General features: G+C 34.5%; 3 protein-coding genes across 4 annotated transcripts; 2 read left to right on the top strand and 1 right to left on the bottom strand.

Annotated features, from left to right (window-relative positions):
• Positions 1-859: 859 nt before the first annotated feature.
• On the top strand, positions 860-2,438 carry LOC133866515 (zinc-finger homeodomain protein 5). The gene is made up of 2 exons (XM_062303067.1): positions 860-1,082; positions 1,387-2,438. The coding sequence occupies exon 2, from the start codon at positions 1,463-1,465 to the stop codon at positions 2,318-2,320; it is 858 nt and encodes a 285-aa protein (XP_062159051.1). The 5' UTR covers positions 860-1,082; positions 1,387-1,462; the 3' UTR covers positions 2,321-2,438.
• A 3,059-nt stretch (positions 2,439-5,497) lies between these two features.
• Positions 5,498-8,442, top strand: LOC133866516 (peroxiredoxin-2E-1, chloroplastic-like). Its single transcript, XM_062303069.1, has 2 exons — positions 5,498-6,355; positions 8,016-8,442. The coding sequence occupies exon 1, from the start codon at positions 5,568-5,570 to the stop codon at positions 6,312-6,314; it is 747 nt and encodes a 248-aa protein (XP_062159053.1). The 5' UTR covers positions 5,498-5,567; the 3' UTR covers positions 6,315-6,355; positions 8,016-8,442.
• A 3,606-nt stretch (positions 8,443-12,048) lies between these two features.
• Positions 12,049-14,648, bottom strand: LOC133866517 (protein RADIALIS-like 5). Of its 2 annotated transcripts, none has more exons than XM_062303071.1 (2): positions 14,117-14,648; positions 12,049-12,223 (listed from the first exon to the last, which is right to left on the bottom strand). In XM_062303071.1, exon 1 carries the CDS (start codon positions 14,395-14,397, stop codon positions 14,122-14,124), a length of 276 nt encoding a protein of 91 aa, XP_062159055.1. In that variant the 5' UTR covers positions 14,398-14,648; the 3' UTR covers positions 12,049-12,223; positions 14,117-14,121. The 2 variants fall into 2 exon arrangements, with proteins under 2 accessions (XP_062159055.1, XP_062159054.1); XM_062303070.1 differs by having other exon boundaries at positions 12,049-12,226; positions 14,117-14,596.
• Between the last annotated feature and the right edge of the window lie 8,791 nt (positions 14,649-23,439).

Raw genomic sequence — 23,439 nt, 5'->3', positions numbered from 1 at the left:
AGAGAGACAAATAAAGCAATCGATTGCATCACAGAAAGGTAAAGACATTGCTTGGGGCTAAGCGTGGTGTCTCAGAGTCGCAGAGGCGCACATTAGCCTTTGATGCTTGAGACACACAGCACAACACGACAACAGCATCACTGTGTGGACCATCTCCCGCTTTTCACTTTTATGTTTTAACTCTTATCTCAACCATTCTTCTTTTGTTTTGCAATTTCCAGGTGTTGTCCAGGAAGGAGGACCAAGACTTAAAAGACTATTTTTTTTTTTTTTTTTAAAAAAATATATATTATTCCTTACCTCAAAGACTTTGATAAATTAATTTAAATTTATACAAGTGTCCAAGTATGAGTAGAAGACTATATTGGTCAACTTTAATTCGATTCTTTTGATTAAACGAGTTACATTCTTCAACTTTAAACTACTAATTTTGTGTCGGGTTTATATGTCATGTCTAAACACGACTTCAAATGAAAGTTTGAAGAGAAAGATTATAAATTATATCATAGTTTGAATGGGTAAATGTAATTTTCCCCAAGTATATAAATATATAATTAAGTAACAGACGATATTTGGTTAGGGTTTGTTTAACGAAGGTAAGTAGGGATTTGTTTGGAGATTAACAGGGAAGCAAAGCTACGTCGCATCATATTCATAGGTATTGGTGTAGTACTACTACTGCTGCATTATGCATACGCATCTTTTGTGTCATTTGGAGGGTGTGTTGAGATAAGAAATGGAAAGGGGCAATAATGAAGGTGGGGGTGGGGGACCCACTTGGCAGGGCGTGGGAGAGGGGAAGAACATGACGTTGTCGGTTGTTTTTGTACAGAAGAACACCTTCTTGATCTCATCACAATATATCATATCTCTCTCTCTCCCCCACACTTTTTACTCTCCCTATCTTTCCCCTGCCTTCACCGCAAGCAACCAACCTGTCTCTTGTTGGATATATATGCAGTTACCTTGCTGGGAGGACTGAAACACCACCCCCGCCATCTCTCTCTCTCTCTCTCTCTCAGAGGAAGAAGACCTCTAGCTTGTTGCTGCTGTTGCTGCTTATCTCTGTTTCATATATTGCTGTGAGTTTAGGTGCCATATTAAGTTTTGATTATTCTTGTGTGTTTTTTTTTTTTTTTAGTTTTTTTTCAAGTTTGACTATTTTTTTTTCGTCTCTCTATCTCTCTCTTCAAGCACACGTCTTGTAAGAGTGAGAACTGTTGAAATTAGCAGCCTAGGTAGGTGGGTTTAGCACCCTAATCCTAAAATATGTGGAAGAAGTGGGAGGAACACAGCACAACACAACACAACACAACACTGACAAGAAGGTAAATTAGTTAAGCGACTTCTAATCGTCTGTTTGAAAATCTGTCACCCTTTGATTAGAAGAGAAGTTTATCAGATCTGATGTACAATAAAAAGATTGCCCAAGTTACCAACGTGGAGGCTTAGTGCATAAATAATGGAAAAGGAAATAAGAGCGCCAGGATCTCTGAGCTATGGCCATCTTATCGGAGAACCACCGGGAGTTGAAAGAAGAGACGCAACTACAAGCCGTAGTCAGCAACAAGCAGTACTTGAGCAAGGGTCAGATCCGGTTACCGGTGCAACAACAATTGCACCGGCCGGGTCGGGTAGATCCAACTTGAAGGCACAATTATCGTCGGCAGCAGGCGCTGTTAGATATCGAGAGTGCCTGAGGAATCACGCCGCGAGCGTGGGAGGAAGTGTGTTTGATGGGTGCGGCGAGTTCATGCCGAGCGGCGAGGAAGGGACTTTAGAAGCTCTCAAGTGCGCGGCTTGCGAGTGTCACCGGAACTTTCACAGAAGAGAGGTCCACGGGGAGGCTCAGTTGATCAGTCCCGGTTCGAGAAGAAGTATGATGCTTAGACCTCTTCAACTCCCTCCGCCGCTGCTACACCATCAAAGATTCTCCATGGGCCCTACTGCCGCTCCAATTGTTCAGCCAATGAGCGTGGCCTACGGTGTGATCAGCGGAGGAACCGAGTCTTCGAGCGAGGATCTCAATATCTTCGAGTCGAACGCGGAGGCGGCCCCGACACCGCCGTTTGCCTTGTCGAAGAAGAGGTTCAGAACCAAGTTCACGCCGGAGCAGAAGGACAAGATGGTGGAGTTTGCCGAGAAGGTTGGATGGAGGGTTCAGAAACAGGACGAAGAGGAAGTGGAGAAGTTCTGCGCTGAGGTTGGGGTGAAGAGACAAGTTCTCAAGGTCTGGATGCACAATAACAAGAATACAATGAAGAAGCAGAATGAGACCCAAACGCAGCCGTTTGAGATGGGGATAGAGACAGAGGTGTAGAGAAAAAAAGGAGGATGATCAGATATTTATAGGATCCTTGATGAGGGATGATGATGATCCCTAACTGTTGTCACCTTTCAGAATTGTTTTTAATTAATGATAGCCCTTAATTTCCTTTCTTCTTCCTAGCTAGCTACAACCTTAATTTGATGAGCTCGATCCATTTATCATAACTTGGTTGCTTAACGCCTTAACATGCTCGATGAAATTAGTGATATGTGCAGGAAAACTGAAACTGAGCCACGGGTTGGATTAATATAATAATACTAGCGGGAACCAAACATTAGTTAAAGTGGAATTTAACAATGAAAAACCATAATCCATGTATGGTATTAACTACTACTTGTCTTTTTTCCAGAATGAGACTAACTGGTAAACTAATTTTTTGCTTAACTTGGTAGTACGTACTACGTTGTCTTTCTTTTTCAATCATATATATATATATATATAGTAGGTAATTACAACTTAGTTTGAACCAGAATAATCGACCCAAGTGGCTTTTGGGATGGATCGGTATACATAAAACTTTTTCAAGTCCTTTTTTTAATGGTCGATTTTTCAGTGGTCTCAAAGCAATACCCAGCGGTTAGGTACGCAATAGGAAGAGAGCTCGAATCCGCAATGAGAATCACTCGCTCCTTATTGGTGTTAGTTACCTTTGATTTTATTGATGGTCTAGTCGGGTTGGGTCAGACTATGGCTCAATTAATCTTGAGAGAGCGTCTGCAGTTCTTGGCTGTCTCGGCCCATTCTGACCACTTCTCAGTGGGTAGGTGCTACCATGATAACATCTAAGTAGAGTAGTCACAGTTGGTCACTCATTTTTGCCTTTTTTTAATAAGAAAAGTTAAATAATTTTACACCATTCTCCTACTAAAAACTATTACTATAACTAATTATTAGGGCAAATATGTTAGGATCTTGTGCTTTAGGCAACTTCTTTTTCTTTAAATAAATAATAAAAACGATATGACAAATGCATTATATCATTTTTATTAAGAAAAGGAAACAAAATTGGGGTGGCTCCTCCAATGGAGGTAGTTGGAAGTCACCCCTCATTTGCAGCCACCCTCAAAACGGGTGTAAGATGATCGAACTCAGTTGCTCGTGAATTTGTCTCGGTTCGGTTCAGTTAAATTTGATTCGATCTTAGTTCAAATAATAAATGAATTGTTCGTGAACACAATAATAGGTTCAAATATTAAACGATACATACTCGTTTAAACTCGGCTTGACTCGAATAAGCTTGTATAAACTCATATAACTTCATTTTTACAATTTTTTTTTTCGTATTATTTTAATTTTTGTAATAAGAACATCTTAAGTAAAAATGAATTACCTTCCTAATATGATAGATATAACTTAATTAAATTATTGTTGTGAGTTTAGTTTTATAGATTTGTGTGTACATGAGTGTGTTTGTGAGTATGTGTGGTTATATGTGTGTGTATGCAAGCGTGTAACTTGTGTATGTGCATAATGAATTTATATACGTGCATATAAACTCGAGATTATATTATTTAAGATTCAAGTTAATTTATTTAATTAACTCAAATAATAAAATTTTAATAATACTTAATTAATTAATGATTAGTATAGATTTACAAAAAGGTAAACAATCATTATATTTACTTTTATATAAGAAATGAATAAGTTAATTGAGCAGCTCGTGGTGATAAGATTGAGCTTCATTTGTGTTCGAAATAAAATAAAATGAGTTAAACTTGAACATTCAATACTCGACTCAACTCAGCTCGAATATAGCCCTAGGTGCATGGGCAAGTTTTTTGGGTTTTTATTTTTTATTTTTTTTTAAAAAAAAATTAATAGAAATGACTTAATTATATGTTTATATTATTTTTGTTATTATTTAAGAGGAAAATAGACAATAGTTTTAGATTTAAAAATTTCATAAACTCAAATGATAAAATTTTAATAATATTTAATTAATTAATGATTAGTATAGATTTACAAAAAGGTAAACAATCATGATATTTACTTTTATATAAGAAATGAATAAGTTAATTGAGCAGCTCGTGGTGATAAGATTGAGCTTCATTTATGTTCGAAATAAAATAAAATGAGTTAAACTTAAACATTCAATACTCGACTCGAATATAGCCTTAGGTGCATGAGCAAGTTTTTTGGGTTTTTATTTTTTATTTTTTTTTAAAAAAAATTAATAGAAATGACTTAATTTTATGTTTATATTATTTTTGTTATTATTTAAGAGAAAAATAGACGATAGTTTTAGATTTAAAAATTTCATAAACTCAAGTTTTTAATTTATAGAATTAAAAATGAAAATCTTAAAGTTAAAATTGCTTAAAGTATAGGGTATCCTCAGTATTTATCAGCCTAGTCAGATTAAGTCAGAAATTATATCAGATGTCAACATGGAACCCTGTGCCTCATAGGGCTTCAGAAGACCATGACAAGTCATTATTAACACAAGGCTTTTTCCATACGTCAGCAGAGAAAAATGGGCTTATAATATATATATGTATTATGAACAAAGGGGCTATCTTATCTTAGATCACTCGGTCTTTTCATCTTTTCATTCTCATGACTCTTTATTAGTTTGATCGTCGAAGGAGGCTCTATTAGCCAACCCTCGACGGACTTTTGTTGTCTTGCAAGTCACAGGCAAATGGACGACTCCGATGTTGCCACATTTACAGGCTGAAAAATGCATCAACAGGAATAATAATAATAATACATTAAAACAATAAAAAAAGTCTTTACCATTTAAAAAAGTGAACAAAAATCCGTAAATAACTTAATATATCAAATCAACACCAAAATTATAGTGAGACACATCTTATTTACAATAAAAAAAAAAATTAAAATACTAAATATAAAATATGTTAAAAAATGTAGGGGTGTGTGACACTTAAATCACGATGTGAAATAATTATGATAAGTAGTTGTAAATATTAACATTATTACTATTTTTCTTTACGGTCAGAAAGGCTCTTGAAATTAGAACCAATAGAAACTCGCCGCGACAACATCCAGCTCAAACGACCAAAGAGCTTATTGGATGACTATTTGGGAATGCGCCATTTGGCACCTCTTAAATGCGTGCCAACCATTGTCCCTCTCACGTACTCAAACTGGTACGTGAATTACGAGGAGACAACTTTTTGACTTCCCATGGATGTTTCTGGACAACCGAACCGCGTTTTACCAACGCTCATAAAACCCTCCTTCTTCTTCACTACCCCCACCGCTTCACACGTTAATTATGGCTGCCTCTGTTAATAATATTGCAGCTACATTTGCCACCGCCCAAATCACATCATCCTCTTCATCATCATCGTTGCCGCCGTCGTTGAGCCAAACAAGTTTTCCTTTAACAGTCTCACATAAATCCATCTTTACAGAATGGAACCCCCACACCACCCTCCCCAAGTCCCGAAGGTCCTCCCTCCTCAACCTCTACGGGCAGCCAGGCCCGCCTCCGCTCCGATCAGTCTCCACCGTGCATCCCCGCCATCACATTACGAAACAGCACAAGCCGATCTCGATCCCCGTGGGCGAGAAATTGCCGAACGTAACCCTTTCTTATCTCAACCGAAACGGTGCCGTCCAGACCGTCGCTCTCTCAAGCCTATGCAAGGGAAAAAGAGTGGTGTTGGTTGGCGTTCCGGCCGCGTTTTCTCCGACTTGCGCTCAATTCGTCAAACGGGTGGAATCGGCGAAATCGGTGGGTTCGGATTTGATAGCGTGCGTGGCCGTCAACGACGTGTTGGTGATGAAGGCGTGGGGGGAGAATCTGGCCGTTGGTGAGAAGGTCATGATGTTATCTGACGGCTGTGGTCAGTTGTCCGCGGCGCTAGGTGTGTCTCTGGATATGAGTGGCAGGGCTTGTTTGGGGTTTGGTGTACGGTCCAGGAAGTTTTGCTTGTCTTCTTTCAACGGCGTGATTACGAGCGTGAACTTTGACGAAGAAGAAGAAGAAGATTTCTTCGTCTCTCCCAAAACCAAATGAAAAGTCGTTCCAAATTCCAACTTCTGATTGCTGTGACATTCGTACGTAGTGTTACACACATCTAAGACTTGAATCTTCTTCTTTTTTTGGCAATGATCTTTGGAATTTGTATTGCGTTATTTTTTGTTTTGTTTTGTTTTTTTTTTTTTTTTTTTTTTTTCTCTTTAACCGGTTATTTAAAGTTTGAATTAATAATTTTTATAAGAATTAGTCTTTTTTAAGAGATTGATATACACCGATATATAATTAACGCGAAAATTAGTATTTGTTTTTTTTTTTTAAAGTGCAAATTTAAACGCTAACATCAAGTTATATGGCATGTTCGGTGCTATTTACTAACTAGCGTTTTATTAAAAAAAAAAAAGAAAATCAAGTTTTTCTCTGGACTAGAGCAGGTGATATTTATTTTTAAAGAATGTAATTTTTAGAGAAAAGTAAAAACATATTTTTTTTAAACTATTACTTAATTGTTATTGTACTTTTCAAACTATTAATTGTATTAATATTTTTTTTAAATTATAAAAAAATTATTAATGTCATTCTTAAGACTAACAGAAAAATAGAAATGATCCTAATTTTTTTTAATAAGACAAAAATATTTTTATAAATTTGAAAAAAAAAACTAAAATTAAAAACAAATAATAATTAAAAAATTAAAAAAATTATTTTTAAAAAAACAAATAAAAAAATGAATTAAAAAAAAAACGATTTAAAAAAAAAACAAAAAGAACTGGAAAAGAAAAAAAAAACCAGTTTTTTAATTAAATTAAAAAAAACAAAAAAGAAATTTATTTTTTTTTAAAAAAAAAACGAAAAAAAAACTGAAAATTATATAAAAGAAAAAAAAAACCAGTTTTTAATTTTATTATTATTTTTGTTATTTTATATATTTTTAATAACTTTTTCAGTTTTTATTTTATTTTAATAATTTTATGAAATGTATTTTTGTCATGGGAAATGAGTTTTTTTTCATTATATTATCTTACATCAATCTTACACCAAGACATATAGGGTGTGAGATCCATGTATATGGATCTCATATATTTGGGTCCTATATATATGGGTCCTACACCTAATATGTTTTGGTGTAAGATTGATGTAGGGCAATGTGATGTAGGAATAACACATCCTTTTTGTTATTAAAGAGACATTCCCAATTTTTTTATAGTTTAGTGGGGGAATATTAACACAATTGATAGTTCGGGGGCATTGACAATGTGGTATTAATTTGATGGGATTATGTGTACTTTTTTTTCTTCTAATTTTTATCTATATTTTAAAAAGTATGTAATTGTTTTTTTGACGGTTTAAATTTAAATTTTGGTTTTTTTTTTTAATAATAAAAAAAAGTGAATAATCTTAAATCTGAACCGATAAAATGCAAATAAGCCAAATTCTTTTAAAAATGACTGTAATAATTACGTACTTTAAAATTTAAGAAATATATATCTTTTCTTTTTATAATGTAAAACTTGATGATGTTTTGATTTGGAATGAGTTTTTAAATTATTAATGCTTTGTTTGTATCGGCATAAAATATTTTTTGAAAAATAATTTTAATATTTTTCGGTGTTTGGTGAAGGAAAAAAAATAATGGTCAACGAAAATTATTTTTAATTTAACCCTAAAAATCATTTTAATTTTTGAAAAACGAATCGTTTTCTAGATTTAAACTTTTCATTCTTGTACTTATGTTTGTAGGAATCTACTACCGCCGGGCATTGAAGTTTGTTGGTAACACAACTCTACCTCCAGAATCCTACCAGTACTGGAATTTGACCAGTATGGCCGTCGGTCAGAATTCGGCTAGTACAACGAAATTCTGGTGAACCAAATTCCGGCCGTACTGGGCGGAATCTGAAAATTTTTGCTTGATTCCAGCCAAACTAAGCCAAATTCAGGTGAAATTGGCCGGATTTCGGCCGTACTCATTAGATTCCGGCCAGTTTGGCTGAAATCTATTTGCCGGATTTCGTTTTACGCCGTTGGTGATTTTTTCGTACAAGCTAAATGCTAGAAGAAAATATTTTCAGGTAAATTATTTTTCTGAAAAATGATTTCGTTTAAAACATTTTATGATAGAAAACATTTTATGTCGAAACAAACGGAGTATAAAGCTGGTTATAACTTGGTTGGCAGAAACGAATTGTAATGGATTTTGGACTGATTTTTATATCCAAATGAAAGTAATTTTATTTTTTTCTTCATTCTTGCAAGCACATTTATGGGAATTCGCTATCGCCGAACAATAGAGTTTGTTGGTAGTTCGACTCTATTGCAAAAGATCTTCGAATTTTGGTACCCGATTGTCGGAATCTAACTAGAACGGTTGGAATTCGGCTAGTACAGCCTAATTCTGGCCGTATTGGCCAGAATTCGGTGGACCAGATTCAGGCCAAACTAGGCTAGATTTGGGCGAAATTGGCCGGAATCTGGCGACGGTGGCTGAACATTGCGGTAATTTGGCGACGGTTGCAGGATTCCGTTTTATTCTGTTAGTGATTTTTTCGTACGAGCCAAACATTAAAAAATATTTTAAGGAAAATTATTTTTTCCGAATAATAATTTCATGAAAAATATTTTACGATGAAAAGCATTTTACGTCGAAACAAACGTAACAATTACGTGGAAGATGAAAAAACAAAATCAATATATCATAGATTGAGATTTTCTATAATTTGAATATCTGCAATTCATATTTAAGGGGTGAAAATGCGGATGCGGTTATTAATAGTATCCGCATTCTCATGATGCGGTTATTACATTTAGGCATCCGTATCCGTACCATTGTCTTACTATCCACATTTGCCTTGTTATCGCGGTTATTAAATGCATTTATTATCCGCTATCCGCATGTGAGGTAATAAGTATTTTGAATTACTATCTAAATTTATATGCAATATTAAATAATGTGGTTATTACTATATGTAAGTTTAAATAAATTAATATTTCACTTGTTACTAGGGGTGAAAATGGGGATGTGGATGCGGTTATTAGTAATATCTGCATCTGTATAATGCGGCTATTACTTTTAGGTATTCGCATTTACATAGTTAATGCAATTATTATCCATTATCCACATATACAGTACTGACCATTTCAGATTACTATCAAAATCTATATTCAAACTTAAATAATGCGGTTATTATTGTATGCAAACTTAAATAAATTAAGATTTTACTTGTTACAAAATTCATGATTATTAGCCATAAAGGGTCATTGTTTTATAGAGAAGTAATCGAGATTTGGATTACTCAAAGAAAAGAAAAAAAGTAAATGTAATGATGTATGACTTTAAGAGGATAGTGAAAAAAACCTAACATAACATAAAAATAAAAAACTTTTTAAATCCAAAACGACATCGTTTTAGTAAATTTAATCATATATATAAAGAAAATGTAGATGTGGTTATTAACCGAATTTGCATACCCTAAAACCGTATCTGCATATGCAGAGAGTGGATAGCGAATGTAGGCGGTTATTATTTGCCTACATTTTCACCCTTGTTACACAATTCACAATTATCTGTCATAGATGATCATTATCTCATAAAATAATCGAGATTTAGATTATCAAAAGAAAAAGAAAAAATGAAGTAAATGAGGTGTACCTTTGAGATGATGGTGAGAAAAACCTAAACAAAACTTAAAGGTCCTAATATATATATATATATATATATATATATATATATATATATATATATATATTAAAAAGGAAATGAATTTTCAACCCCTAGTTCAAAGAGATCGAGAAGCTGTGGAGTATGGGACAAGTGGATTTTACACTTCAGGCTGTTTGGAGTAGGTAGGCTTTGCAACCTTGTATTTGTGAGTAGAACTGCAATTCAGCAACTTTCAGGTAGGGATCCTAATTCCAAGAAATTTGGAATATTACCCCATGGATTTACTTTTATGGAATAGGATCCTCGAGAACCATGTTATGATGCATACAAAATATATATATATAGGCCTATTTAAAAATTTTAAATGAAATAACACCATATACATCATTAAATGATATAAAATAAAATTTAGTATGAACAGTTTTATTCGGGCTTGCTCACAATGCAGCAGACTTTCCTTGTACCCCATGATTAACGATGTTTGTGGAATGAATAACATTTATTTGATGGAATTTATTATCAACCGGCCATTACAACATTGCATACAGAGTTAGCCTGTAGCTAAGCAAGTTTCTCTCTCAATCATACAACTTCCTCTCCGAAAAAGCACCTCTAGAAGAGAGGAGCTTTACTTGGAATAAAAAATATTGTTAAAAGTATTATTAACTAACTGGAGTAGTGCTGTAACTCTCCAAATTCTAAGCCGCCATGGGTGCCCCTGCTGGTGCGTATTGAGGTGAATATGAATCTCCATGGTTAGAGCCAAGGTTCCTGGAAACAAAAAGAGAATCAAAGCAACTCAGCAGCGCGTAATAATTGCCTATGAAAATGAATAGGGAAAAACTGAATAATTAAAAAAAGCAGAAACTCACTCCCATTTATCTGTTAACCATTGACCCCATGATTCGCCGGCGTTCTTAACATTCTCCTTGCCCTTCTCTACCGCGCCTGAGGCAGCATTGCCTGCTTGCTGCATTGCACTTGGCGCTGGGCTTTCTGCCCCCAATGCCGAGCTGATCGATAAAACAAGCACCAAAGAGATTACCAAAACGAGTTCCACTCTGTTTGCCATCTCTTCTTTTCCTTCAAACCAATGAACCAAAATCTGAACTTGTTATGAGAAAGTGGAAGACGACTGTAACTGATTAACGCTTGTATTCTGATTGAAATTGTGCTTGTTTATATAGTGCTAGGCTGAGCTATTAATGTGGCAAACCGCTGGGCTTTTAGTGGTCAGATTTTATTTTATTTTATTTTTTCTGGTCGGGTCTTTAGTGGTTATAGTTAGGAGCCGAGGAATACGAAAGAACAAGGCAGGGAATTCACTGCGAATGGCTTCAATCGCGGGGAAAAATTTGAGGCAGCAGTACATGGCTCGTGTCGTGTCGAATGTTGCGAATGGTTCATCAATTATATATGGTCATGTACGTGTATATATATAGGTGTCATTGGGCTTGGAACACACGGTTCAATTGGTGGCAGATGCAGGATTTGTATGGGTTTTTATTGCTCATAAACAAATGCAAGTCCTAACTTAGTATTGTGTCGGGAATTCGAGTTGAGTTTATACGAACAAGTTATCGAACAAACTTGTTCATTTACAATTAATTACTCTATCAACACAAGCATGTAATTATATTTATAGGTCAATTTTGAGTTGGGTACATCAACTGATTCAACTCGAACTTAACCTACACACAAGCATTAAACTCAAACCAAACGTACTAACTTTTTTTTATCGAGTTATAATCAAGTTCACGAGTCGTATTCAACATTGGCATACTTTTATGGTGGGATCAAATAATTTTTTAAGGAAAGTGACGTTGTAACGCGCCTTATGAGCATTTCATTTTTTTGCTTTTGTTTACTTTTTCTAACACTTTGAAAGGTCAGTGAACGAACGATATAAAGTCACGATGCCAAATTTTCAGTTGAATTATGATATATTTGTGCATTTGGTTGCACTTGTATTCTTCTAATTTGATTATTATTCAATATATTGATTGTCTTTATTCCCATAGATTTCCATGTGATCTGATTATTTAGTTGCTTTATTGCTTGAACATTCGATGTAGAGGAAGCATTTAGAGACAATCACAATATTTCTTCAAATTAGACAATCCCTTACCATAGGTGCAAGTTTATTGATGATCAGGACGTAAATACATTTTTTTTTTAGGCATCTACTGCTAATGGCACATCCACGTACTTTTTACAGATCTTATGATCGACCACATCCACATGAGTTATGCTTTGGCTTCATTAGAGCCTTAGATTCTTCATCAGCCTGCTGAGGGAAAATTAAACAATATAAAAAAGAAAAATCAGCATTAGTTAATTCATAGAAAAAAGTATCGAAAATATAATTGTAAATACCAAGTTGGTATTTTCTTTCCTTTTTTTCTTTCCCAAGAAATTATGGAATACAAGGGGAGGACAGACAAAGGGGATCTTTTCCTCCGTATATTCTTGTTAATTACAAAAAGGACAAAAATAAGAGGAAGGTAATGATTTCAAAAAAAAAAAAAAAAAAAGTTAATGAAAATGATCGTTGGATTAAATATCACTCATTTTAAAAGCTTAAACAGATAAAAAATTGATGAATTTAATTACATAATTAATACTTTAATACTTCTATAATGTGTTGACTCAAACTCTTTTAGCAACTGAGGCCCAATACGTTGAATATTTAAGTAAAATTAAGATTATTGAGTTACAATTTGATTTTAGGAATTCTGCTTTGAGCCGAATAGTGGCCAACAATGGATTGGGTCGGATGGTAGATGACGGGGCCAGGCGGTGGGCTAGGGCCATAAGATGGCTGACAGTTGGATAGGGGTAAGATGGTAGCCGTTGGTGGGCCAGACTTGGACAATGGTTTGTGATGGGCTGGCCTAACATCAACATAGTTGGCCTAACATCAACATAGTTGTCGGCATTGATGCAGTGGCCAAATAATTGGGTCGACGGTTGTTGATACGGCACCAAAGAGGCCACTGAAGTTGGTCAATAAGGGCTCCTGACTAGATTGGTCATGGGCTCGGTCATGGGCTCCTAATTGGGCCGAACAGGGTTGGGATAGCAGGCAAAAGGAAGTAGGCTTTGGCATGTATTAGCCCATGGGATGGACAACCGAAAATTCAGGTGGCGCGTGAGAGAGCGTGTGGTAGGCAGCATGTAAGGCGCGTGGAGTACGGAGGCAACTCCTCTACGGGCACATGAGGCATGTGTAAGCTTATAAAACTTGTAGGTACAGATTTTATACCAAATAAAATTTAAAAATCTACTAAGTATTTTATTTTCTTAAAAAAAAAAGAAAGTACGGCGGCCGTTTCCTAACAGTAGAAGACAATTATAATTTTTTATTTTTGGGTTGAGATACTATTAAGGCTGCCAAAAGTTTGAGCTAGATCCAAGGATCACTGTTTGCGTCATAGAATGATCCTCATACATAAAAAACGGCTAGTTTTAAATAATATTTATGTCGGTTTGGGCTGAGCTCGAAAATAGAGGACCATGTGCATGTGGTTGTGGCCTAAAACAGGTAGGATTAGATTTCATGTGGGTCTTCTCTTACCAAGTTCAATAAGAATATGTATGGATACAGATCATAATAGAAAATTGCAATCGAAATTAGCAAAAACTAAAAACTATTAAGATATTTCTTGGGGGCATGCAAAGGGTCGGTGTTTAGTCATCCCAAGTGTTAACTGTACCTGAAAAGGAAAGGGTTGTGGATGAAAATGAAGAATTGTCAGGTTATTTGCAATATCAATCTGCTATAAATCCAACAGTATTTTTAAAAATGAGATGTGCAGGAATATCATTGCTGATGCAGACATTGGTGGGGTGGTAATGCAGTGATAATCCATGTAGGTAGAATGACATAGTAGATACTTTTTTCTGGTCATATTATAGAAGGTGTTAAAGGCTGAGGTTTAATTAGTTCGTGCTTGATTGACGCATGAAGGGATATCATCCTTGTTACTCTTTTGGATGTTTTTCTGAGACATGAAAATGTGTTAACGTACATGGTGGGTGGAATAAAAGTTCCCCAGAAAATGTCCAATAAATCCATCAAAATTCAGATTCAGTGAACATAGGTATATATATGTCATGGTAGATGGCATTGTGGTAGTAATGGGTAAAAAGATATAATGATCAGTGCATAAATACGTACCTCTGCTAATCGTCGAATCCTCTGCCGTTGCTCCCCGCAGTGGCCTTGTAATTGGGCAGCGGGACTTGGCCAGATTCTATATTAATGAGGTCCTGCACAAGGACCTCGTAGTGCCTTCTTACTTCCTCGGCAGATTTCCCACCGACGGCCTTGGCCACATTTTGCCACCGGTCTGGAGTGTCCTTGTCATACAAAGCCAGAGCCTTCTCAAACTGCTTATTTTGCTTTGACGTCCAAGAGGAGTTGGAGCCGCGAGAAGAACTGAAAAAGCTTGATGCCATTAATGCTCTCAGGCGGAGGATCGAGCTCGATGGATTAACGTACGTAGATGAAGTGTATATATATAGTACTGCTAAAACAAAAGAACCCACGAAAGCGAAAGAAACTTAAAGAGACAAAGTGAAGGGCTCCTCAGTTAAGGGATGGTATGGGGAAGAGATTGGCATGCTTGGTCCTCTTATAAACTGGCGGAGAGGGTTGGGAGGTCGTGCAAGTTGTTGGGAATACCTTTTTAGGGCTACGACAAGATGTGATTCGCCTCTCAACCAAAGCCAGGACGTCTGCCTCTCTTTTGAATTTTCCAAACTTCTTTTCTTGTCGCTTATATGAATATCATCAACCAGCAAGTGGAGTTTCTTGAGAATTTACAGCCTGGTGGGGATTAGATCCCAAAATTCTTTTTAGTCTACCTATTAACATTTGATGCGTTCAAGAGTAGCATCTCCAATAGAATAGGCAAATGGCTCATGATAATAGTCAAATTTAATTATTATGAACCATTTTTCGATTCTTTTATTTATTTATTATTCACACTACAAAGAAATTTTTTTTTTCCTCACTCTTTTTCATATAAAATAATATTTAAATAAAATAAAAAATCTGTTGAGTGTGATATATAAAAAAATGAATAGTTAAAATAAGAATATATTTTTTCAAATAGTTATTTTCAGTATTCCAATAGAGATCGATGCTCTTACGTACAATGTGAACGACAATCGTGATCCCTTTTTCCTCCCCACAGATAAAACCCACCCCGACCTTTGAGACCCACGAAACACACATCTAAGATATTCTGCCTTCTTTTAGGTGGGTCCGAGGGATTTTCTTCCCTTGCTTATATGGGCAACTTGTGATGATAATATCCTTCTTTTGAGGAGCATATGATTATTCATCTACAGTAAGAGTAATATGCTAAACTCGTGATGGTACGTGCGTGTGTAGTTTAATTTGGGATTCACAGTATGTAATGCTGCTAGCTAGGTCCTATTAATAATATTACACATAGACCGTTAGGAGTAATCCCACTCGGCCCGACCCACGTCGGGAACCACGAGTCTCTAAGCTCACATTAGCCGGTGCGAAAATTTGGGCTCAAAGCCCACTGGATATGAGCCCGCAAGAGCGGATATCCAAGAGCCCCAGGAAGGTATTGTCCCATGATTAGCACAACAGACCGGGAATTTGTTATACGCGGTCCTAGATATTTCAGAACACACCTCGTCTCTAGAAATATGAGATTGACATTAATCCCAAATTTGTTGCCGTGAATCTTGCCTTGAGGCTGTTAAGGAAAGAACCTCGGTTTGGAAAAGAGAGGATTTCGAGTCAAGATTAGACTTTGAGGGCGCTCTTAGTTCAAGGGAGAGAAATGAAGCAAAACACTAAGGCTTCGTTTGGTTTGCGGATTAGACCCATTGAAAGGAATAGCTATTCCTACGGAATAGCTATTCTTTTGTTTGGTTGTATATTATTTAAGGGAATAGTTATTCCCACGAAATAACTATTCCCTTACGAAGAGGAATAAGTATTCCACTAAAAAAGGAGTGGAATACCTATTCCTTTCCTATGGGAATAAATTAAATTCGTCTTTTGCCCAAAAACCCCAACTTTCTCAACACCCAAGTCTCTTATCCCCCTCTCTCTCTCTGTTTCTCAACTCATGGTGTGTTTTGATACGAAATTTTGACAATAAAATATAATTCTGATTCTACTTTTTTCAGAAATAAATCATATTTTATTCAACTTTTTAAAAAACAAATTATATTTTATTCAACTTTTTATAAACAAATCATATTTTATTCAATTTTTTCTAAAAAGTCAAATTTCAAATTCGCAAACAAAATAAGAATTTAATTCTGATTTCAAAAATTCATCACTCAAGCGCACCATCAATATCTTTCTCCATCTCTGCAATTATATTCTCATCCACTTCTCTCTGTTTCTCAACCCAACTTAAATTGTTGTGGGGTAGTCTTTTTTTTTTTTTTTTTTTTTTTTTTTTTTTTTTTTTCTCCTATGATTTAGCCTACAGAATGCACTTAGACGTAGCAAAACGAGTACCTCTTAATATCGGGGGGACTCCAATTGCCTTGCGGAAGTTTGAGAAAAACTTGTAAGCAAAGAACGAATGTTTGTTACTGAAAAACAAATAAAAAATAATAAAATAAAAATGGCTTTGTAGATGATTTATTTTTTTATGATGATTATTTTTTTTTTTTTTTTTTTTTTTTTTTTCTCTTATAAATCATTTTACTTTGTAAGCAAAGAATGAATGTTTGTTGCTGGAAAACAAATAAAAAAGAATAAAATAAAAAGGGCTTTGCAGATGATCTATTTTTTTATTTTTTTTATGATGGTGATATGATGATTATGTATGTGTGTGTGTGTGTGTTTTTTTTTTTTTTTTTTCCTTATAAATCATTTTGTAGCGTAATTGCATATGAAAAAAAAAAACAAAAAAGGTCATAGTATGATTGTTTATGTTTCTTAAATAAAGAAAAAAAAATGTCCTAAAGAATATAAATTATATTTGTATTATAAGGGTATTTTAGAAAATTTGATTATAATATGATTCCATTCACCAATGTATTGCATTGTACCAAACAAAAGAATACATATGCAATGTTCTATTCCACCGTTACAACCAAACAAAAGAATAGGAATAGTTATTCCATTCCACCTTCATCTATTCTCATGAATAGTTATTCCTTTTCCTAATGGAATAGACATTCCGCAAACCAAACGAGGCCTAAAGCAATAAAGGTACTTATCACTCAGCCTATAAATAGGCCTAGACCTCATGTATGAACAGAAGACTGATATTATTACGCTTGAATACATTATACACTCAGACACTGACTTAGACATCGGAGGAGGAACGTCGGCTAACCCCTGGAGTGTTCTCTTAACTTTATCAGTTTTACAGCGAACGTGGAACCTGAAGAATTTTGTAGAGCGAGTTGTCACACCATATCGAAAATTGTACCAACATAGATCATCATATTAACGTGCCATATAATATGATATATATATATAGGCAATAAATAAATTGGATAAAACTTTCCTTTAAATTGGGTAAGTTTATTAGATTGAAGCATATATTTATAAGAATCTATATATTTAATAGATTGAATTTAAAGAATCTTTTCTAGCACGGTCAGGAAAAAAAGAAAAAATTGTGACAGCATTATTAGTATTACCAATATTAGAGGGATGAAAGCATTTCATTTCAAGTTTAATGATGGGCTAATGATATAATGAAGATAAGATCGGAAATTGTAAAACAAAAAATCAGAAGATTTATCATTATTATTATTATCATGTAGTGCACAGTGCAGCCGTGCATGAATGTTAAGTTGCTCGTGCAATTCAATCTTCTTCGGCATGTCGGAGGTCTGTCAGACTACCTTAATCCAAAACGGGTGTATATATACATAATACACTCTTCACGAGTATGAGGCCGGCCGTAATGGTTTCTCTGTAGACGATCTATCCGTCAGCTGTGTACGTACGTCATCGGTGAGGGAACCGATTACTATTATAATTTTGATTTGGTAAGAGGTTAATTAGGGAGCTTGGAATTGGTGTTTTATCGGCTTCTTCTAAGCAACATATATTCCACAGTTTCGATCTCTGTGGGTGGTCACTGGTTTCGTACATGGCTGACTCAGTCAACAGGTGTTGCTCTTTAAGAAGAACCTGTGTCAGTTTTTTGGCTAACAGCTAGCTACAATGGCGGTCTTGCTTGGCTGACTATGGTGGAACTTTAACATGGGGGTTAACGTTGGGGTTGCGGCCGAAAGTGGTCCAAATGGGGTTGGGACTCCCATATGATTGGATCGATCTTGTAGAAGCAGAACCCATTACCATTGCATGCTTTTATAGATGCAAGGGTGCTTCTTCACAGCAGGTATTATTCTCTCAAATCCTTCTCGGAGCCAGCAATATAAATATATTAACATTTTTAAAAAAGTAATAATTTTTTTAAGTTATATATATATTATAATTGATATATGTCACCATCTTATTTTTTAAAAGAATTTGACTTTAATGAGCGATTTGTAAATTAAGCTAACCACAATAATTTGTGAATTAATTTTAATACCATATGAAACAATCTGTAATTTAAGCTAACCACATATATTAATGATGCAATTTTCTCTATGTTTAATATATTGAATTAATGAATGAATTTTTTTTCTATCTATTTTAGAAAAAAACTGTCATTTTAAAAAATGATGCTCTTTTAGTTAATTGTCTTTCTTGTTATGATAGTTGCCATTTGGCTTTCGATCAAGCTGTTGCATGTTGATGTTTATAGAGAAGATTGGTATTATAAAACTTCTCTCTTCTCCTACAGGTTGTGGAATATAGCTTACTTGAATGAATGTGGTAAGCCTTCTTTAATGAATATAAGGTGCTTCGTATTGGAGACTTTTTTTTCTTTTTTTTCTTTTTTCTTATAAAAAGAAAAAAAGAAAATGAGATTTCAACCTCAGAATCAAGAAATCATTTTTCACCTTATTTGGAGTGAACGGTTGAAATTTCATTTATAAATAGGGGCAAATTAACCACCCGATATTCTTTAGATAATTTTATTATTATATAGACTTAATATGAATTCTTCTCAAAAAGACTGACCTACTTAGACATCGGAATGGGTCTGGTTGGCATCCCAGTGAGGTTCTTTGATATTTGTTATTTTACAGGGAGAGAATGAAAGATTTTACAAAAACTTGTGTCACAATACTGAAAACTGTCTCAACAAGATGCTTCGTGTTGGAGACTTTTTTTCTTCCTAAAAAAAGAAAAAAAAATAAAAATAAAAAAATCTGTTGTTTGTCTTCCTATACGGCTATACCTCTCCCTCTTGTCTCTTAATAAATAATTTTATCCTCAATATAACATTATTCTCGTATAATAAATATATACTCAAATTGCAGTATCTTGACCGATTTTTTCTTTTCCCCTGATATTGACATATTTAATTAATATGATATAATAACATGTAAAATTAGCATGGTATATAACCATGTTGAGCTGTATTTAATTGGTTCCAAATCTTTTGACCAGCTATCTTTGATAGGTGTTGATATAGTTGACTGCACACCGATAGTCCAATCAAAGAATATCTAGCACGTGTGGCTCGCTGAGGATGCCGGTAGAGGACACTCCGATCAATGCCCAAATTCGCAGGGTGATCTTTGAGAGAATAGGAAGCAAGAGAATAAAAAGGGAAAAAAAGACATCACATCCAACTACAATTCAGTAACGGTGACTATGTCACAGTCTTTAACTGTGGCTAAGTCATGTCATAATTTTAAACTGTGAATAAATGATAGTATTCGAATGCATATAACTTAAATTCTTGATCTTTTGATGTAGTCTAACACGTGTGACAAGAATAGCGAAGGTGCATGCCCCACTTTGGCTTGAGATACACGCCGAAGAAGCCCGCTATTAGATGACAAATTCAGGTAAACGCGCCGGTTATCGTATAAATTAGACCAAATCTGTAATTTTTATTTCGAATCCTTATCATCGCAACTCCCACCTCACTAAAAGTTGTGTCAATTGGTTCCTTCTAATTTTTTAAATAAGACCAACTATTTTTCCTTTGTTTCTGTGCCTCTTTTTTATGGTTTGACTTTCAATTAAGGTGGTATTTTTTCTCTTTCTTTCTTTTTTTAATTGAGTAGAGAAGAAGGTTATAATGAAAAAAAAAAATCTGCTATTGATCCGAATATAAAAAAGAATTGGAGATTCTAATAATGCCTTTAAAAATAAAATGAGAAGCAACCCATTTAATTAAAACATAAGACGAGATAGTTTGAATGTGAGACAATTATGAGATTGCGATTCTTAAAAGCTCTCTGCCTCCCTCATACAAAAAGAAAGTTTTTTTTAATAGTTAAGATTTAATTTGACTCTTTTTTTTTTTCTTGAAAATTTGATATTAAATTTAAATAATTACAAAAAATTAAAAATAAATAAATTATGCTGTAGTTTTTTCTTTTTTTTATTGACCACGCCTCATTTGTGACGTGTGCTCTAGACCATCCCAAAATGGTCCCCTTTTTTTTTCTTCCCTTATTAATGGGGAAAAGGGGGGTGGTCTACTCTTATTTGATAGCAAAAGCAAGGACCGCAATAAGAGGGAATCTTTAAATACAGAGTAAATTTGGGAAACGATCCTTATCAATGTATCTACTGGTACGTAGAAAGTGAAATGATGTTTGGGTAGCCAATGAAAAAATAAAGATTAAAAAAAAAATTAAAAAAAAAAAGAAAAGGGAAAAGATAAGGAGTGGACGTGTACGGACGTTCCTTAACCAACCAATGAGAAATGCACAATGTTGTGGTGGGGGAGGGTATGGAATAAGCTTCCTCTCATCTCAATATCTCATGCATGTTGGACATAAAATTCAATTATTGTCAGGTCAGGGAATTGAACTCAATCAACTCCTGGTTTTATTCGATTAGAGGATATGACGATATGTGTTATACTTAATTCTTTCCGCTTATGCTTGAGCAGATTCTATCAAATCTTCATGTTGTGTATATTTAGATTAGAAAGGTATTACACGTTCATCTTTAGGCTATTTCTTTTGCGAATTCATTATTGAATATTTAGAACCCACGTGTGGTCCGGATAGATTTACCCATCTCTTGTATAGAGATATACAATAGATGAAAATCAAACATTTAATTTCTTTTAATTAATATGAGACAAAAATTGCGTCCAACATCTTTTCTTCTTCTTATCTAAAGCAAGTATTTTGCTTTTTGATTGGCTACTTTTAGGCAAGCATTATGCCTTGTTTGATAAACCCCCTCCCCTCCCCCCTCTTCTCTTTTTTTTTTTTTTTTTTTTTTTTTTTTTTCCTTCTTCATTTTTCACTTTTTATTTCACATCAATTATTTTTTATTGCTATTCAAATAACAAATTCCACTACAAAACAAAACTTTTTCACTTTTTCATAAAAAGAATTCAAACTTCTTTTTACTTAATTTATATCATATTTTATTCCTATTAAAAAAAAAAAAAGAAATATTCTCACGTATTTTTTCTTTTAATTGCTCTCTCTCCTCTATTGGTTTTTTTTTTTTTTTTTAAAAAAAAAAAAAACTGCAAAATACAAAATAAAATAGTGAATAGAATAAAAAATCTATTCAAGTGGGCCGGTATTGAAAAAGTAATAGGTGAGCTAAAAAATTGTGCTTCGATTAGTTAAAATACATAACATTGCTGGAGATGCTACGAGAGTACAAGGAGAACACACTTGTAGATTATGGGGAAGGTAAAGCGTGAACATATAATATACATGAAAGATTCTAAAGTTAATTCTATTTTCAATAAATATATATATGTTATAACTAGCAACCAATTGCTTCGTTTACTTTTGGAGAGAATTAATCTAGAAGGTGTTCTTAAGTTCTTGTTCTCCAAGATGGAGAACATTAGGACTATTTGTTTATGTACGTAACACACCTGTAAGTGTTTAGGCTATTTTTGTAATTTGCAAGAATGAACAATGGAAACTCAATGGATATTCAATGGATGATCGAAGTTGTATTAAAACTGGAATGGATTACATGCAGTTTATGGATGAATGAAGCACAATGCATGCTTGGAAGGTGTGATGCCACACGAAGCTAGCTCGTTCGCTTTGCAGCTTACAAAGCTAGCTGCTTGTTGCGGCTTAGTCTCACTGCGACGGCCTCGATCTACGGCCGCTGCACCAAGCCATGACATGCATCTGCGACGACACCACACGTAGCAATCTGGTGCCTTAAGCCGAACTCTGAAATTATAATTTTTTTTGACGAGTAATTCAAGGTAAACATTTGAGTAGAGCTCGAAATTATCATCAAATCAGTTTATATGTTCAATTTTGAACTTATTTATGAGCTCGTAGATTAATTTATTTTATCCTATGTGAAGTAAATATCATAATTAAATTTTTGTACCTTTTTGTAAATGTATGATAGTTATTAATTACTTAAATATAGTTAAGATTATATTGTTTAAGCTAATTAAATAGATTAATTTGGACATGTAAACGTGTAAAAATTAAATTCACTCATTTTTATTTGTAGTAAATTGCTTATAATGTTTAACCATGTGACAGATTATTTATGTTATGAATAAGGAAAATGGATGGGTATTAATGGATCCGGCTTCGGTGCTGTAGTTAAACTACAGCACAATCTGCTGTAATAAAATTAAAGGCTCAGATTGAATTTAAGTCAAACTGTGTCGTTTTGAGTCTAAAACATATCAAGCAAACGTCTGACGCCGTAAGAAAATAAAAATCTCTCACTCAAACTTTCTCTCTCTAATCTGAACCTGATCTCTGACGAAGTTCTCGTGACTCCCGTCCTTTTCTCTCTTGCTTGGTTTCTCTCTTAGGTAAACAAAACCAGGTGGTGCTTGAGGGCTTCTCAATCTCGTAACTTTTTTTTCAAACTTCTTGTTTTTTGAATGTAGTTCAAGCTTCCATATTTGAAAAGTTGTTAAACCCCTTGTTATTTGGGATGATGTTGTCAGGTTAGGGGTGAACTGTTGAAGCAGAGGAATTTACGTGCTAATCTTTGTAGGTTGACCTTGAGCTCCTCTGTCTATAATATTTGGAGGAATATAAATGAGCTAAGACATGGATCAACTTCCAAATCTGAAAGAGCGACTCTTGAAAAATATTTCTTGAGAAGTCAGATCCAAAATTTTGAATAAAGGATGATTTCATAGAAATTAAGAAAATATTTATTTGTGCCTATTGCTGAAGAGCTGTTGGTTTAACTCTCTGTTTCTGTGGTGGTTTTTTTGTTTTGTTTGTAGATAGGTGAGTCTTGAGTTGTTTCAATTGGCTTTTGTTGTCATGGGTGGTTTCTCTTTTGGAGCCAGGTTTGTAGTCTCTGCAAGTTGATTTTGTGTTTCAGCCGTTTCTGTGGTAGTGCCTTTTCTTTTCTTACGGCGTCAACCGTTAGACATTTTCTTGATATGAAGCTCAGACACAAAACGACACGGTTTCACTTAAATTAGA

Source organism: Alnus glutinosa, chromosome 4, assembly GCF_958979055.1.
Source record: "Alnus glutinosa chromosome 4, dhAlnGlut1.1, whole genome shotgun sequence".
In the NCBI taxonomy this organism is placed as follows: Eukaryota; Viridiplantae; Streptophyta; class Magnoliopsida; order Fagales; family Betulaceae; genus Alnus; species Alnus glutinosa.
Note: the sequence above shows the minus strand (reverse complement) of the source record. Positions and strands in the feature narration are given on the sequence as shown.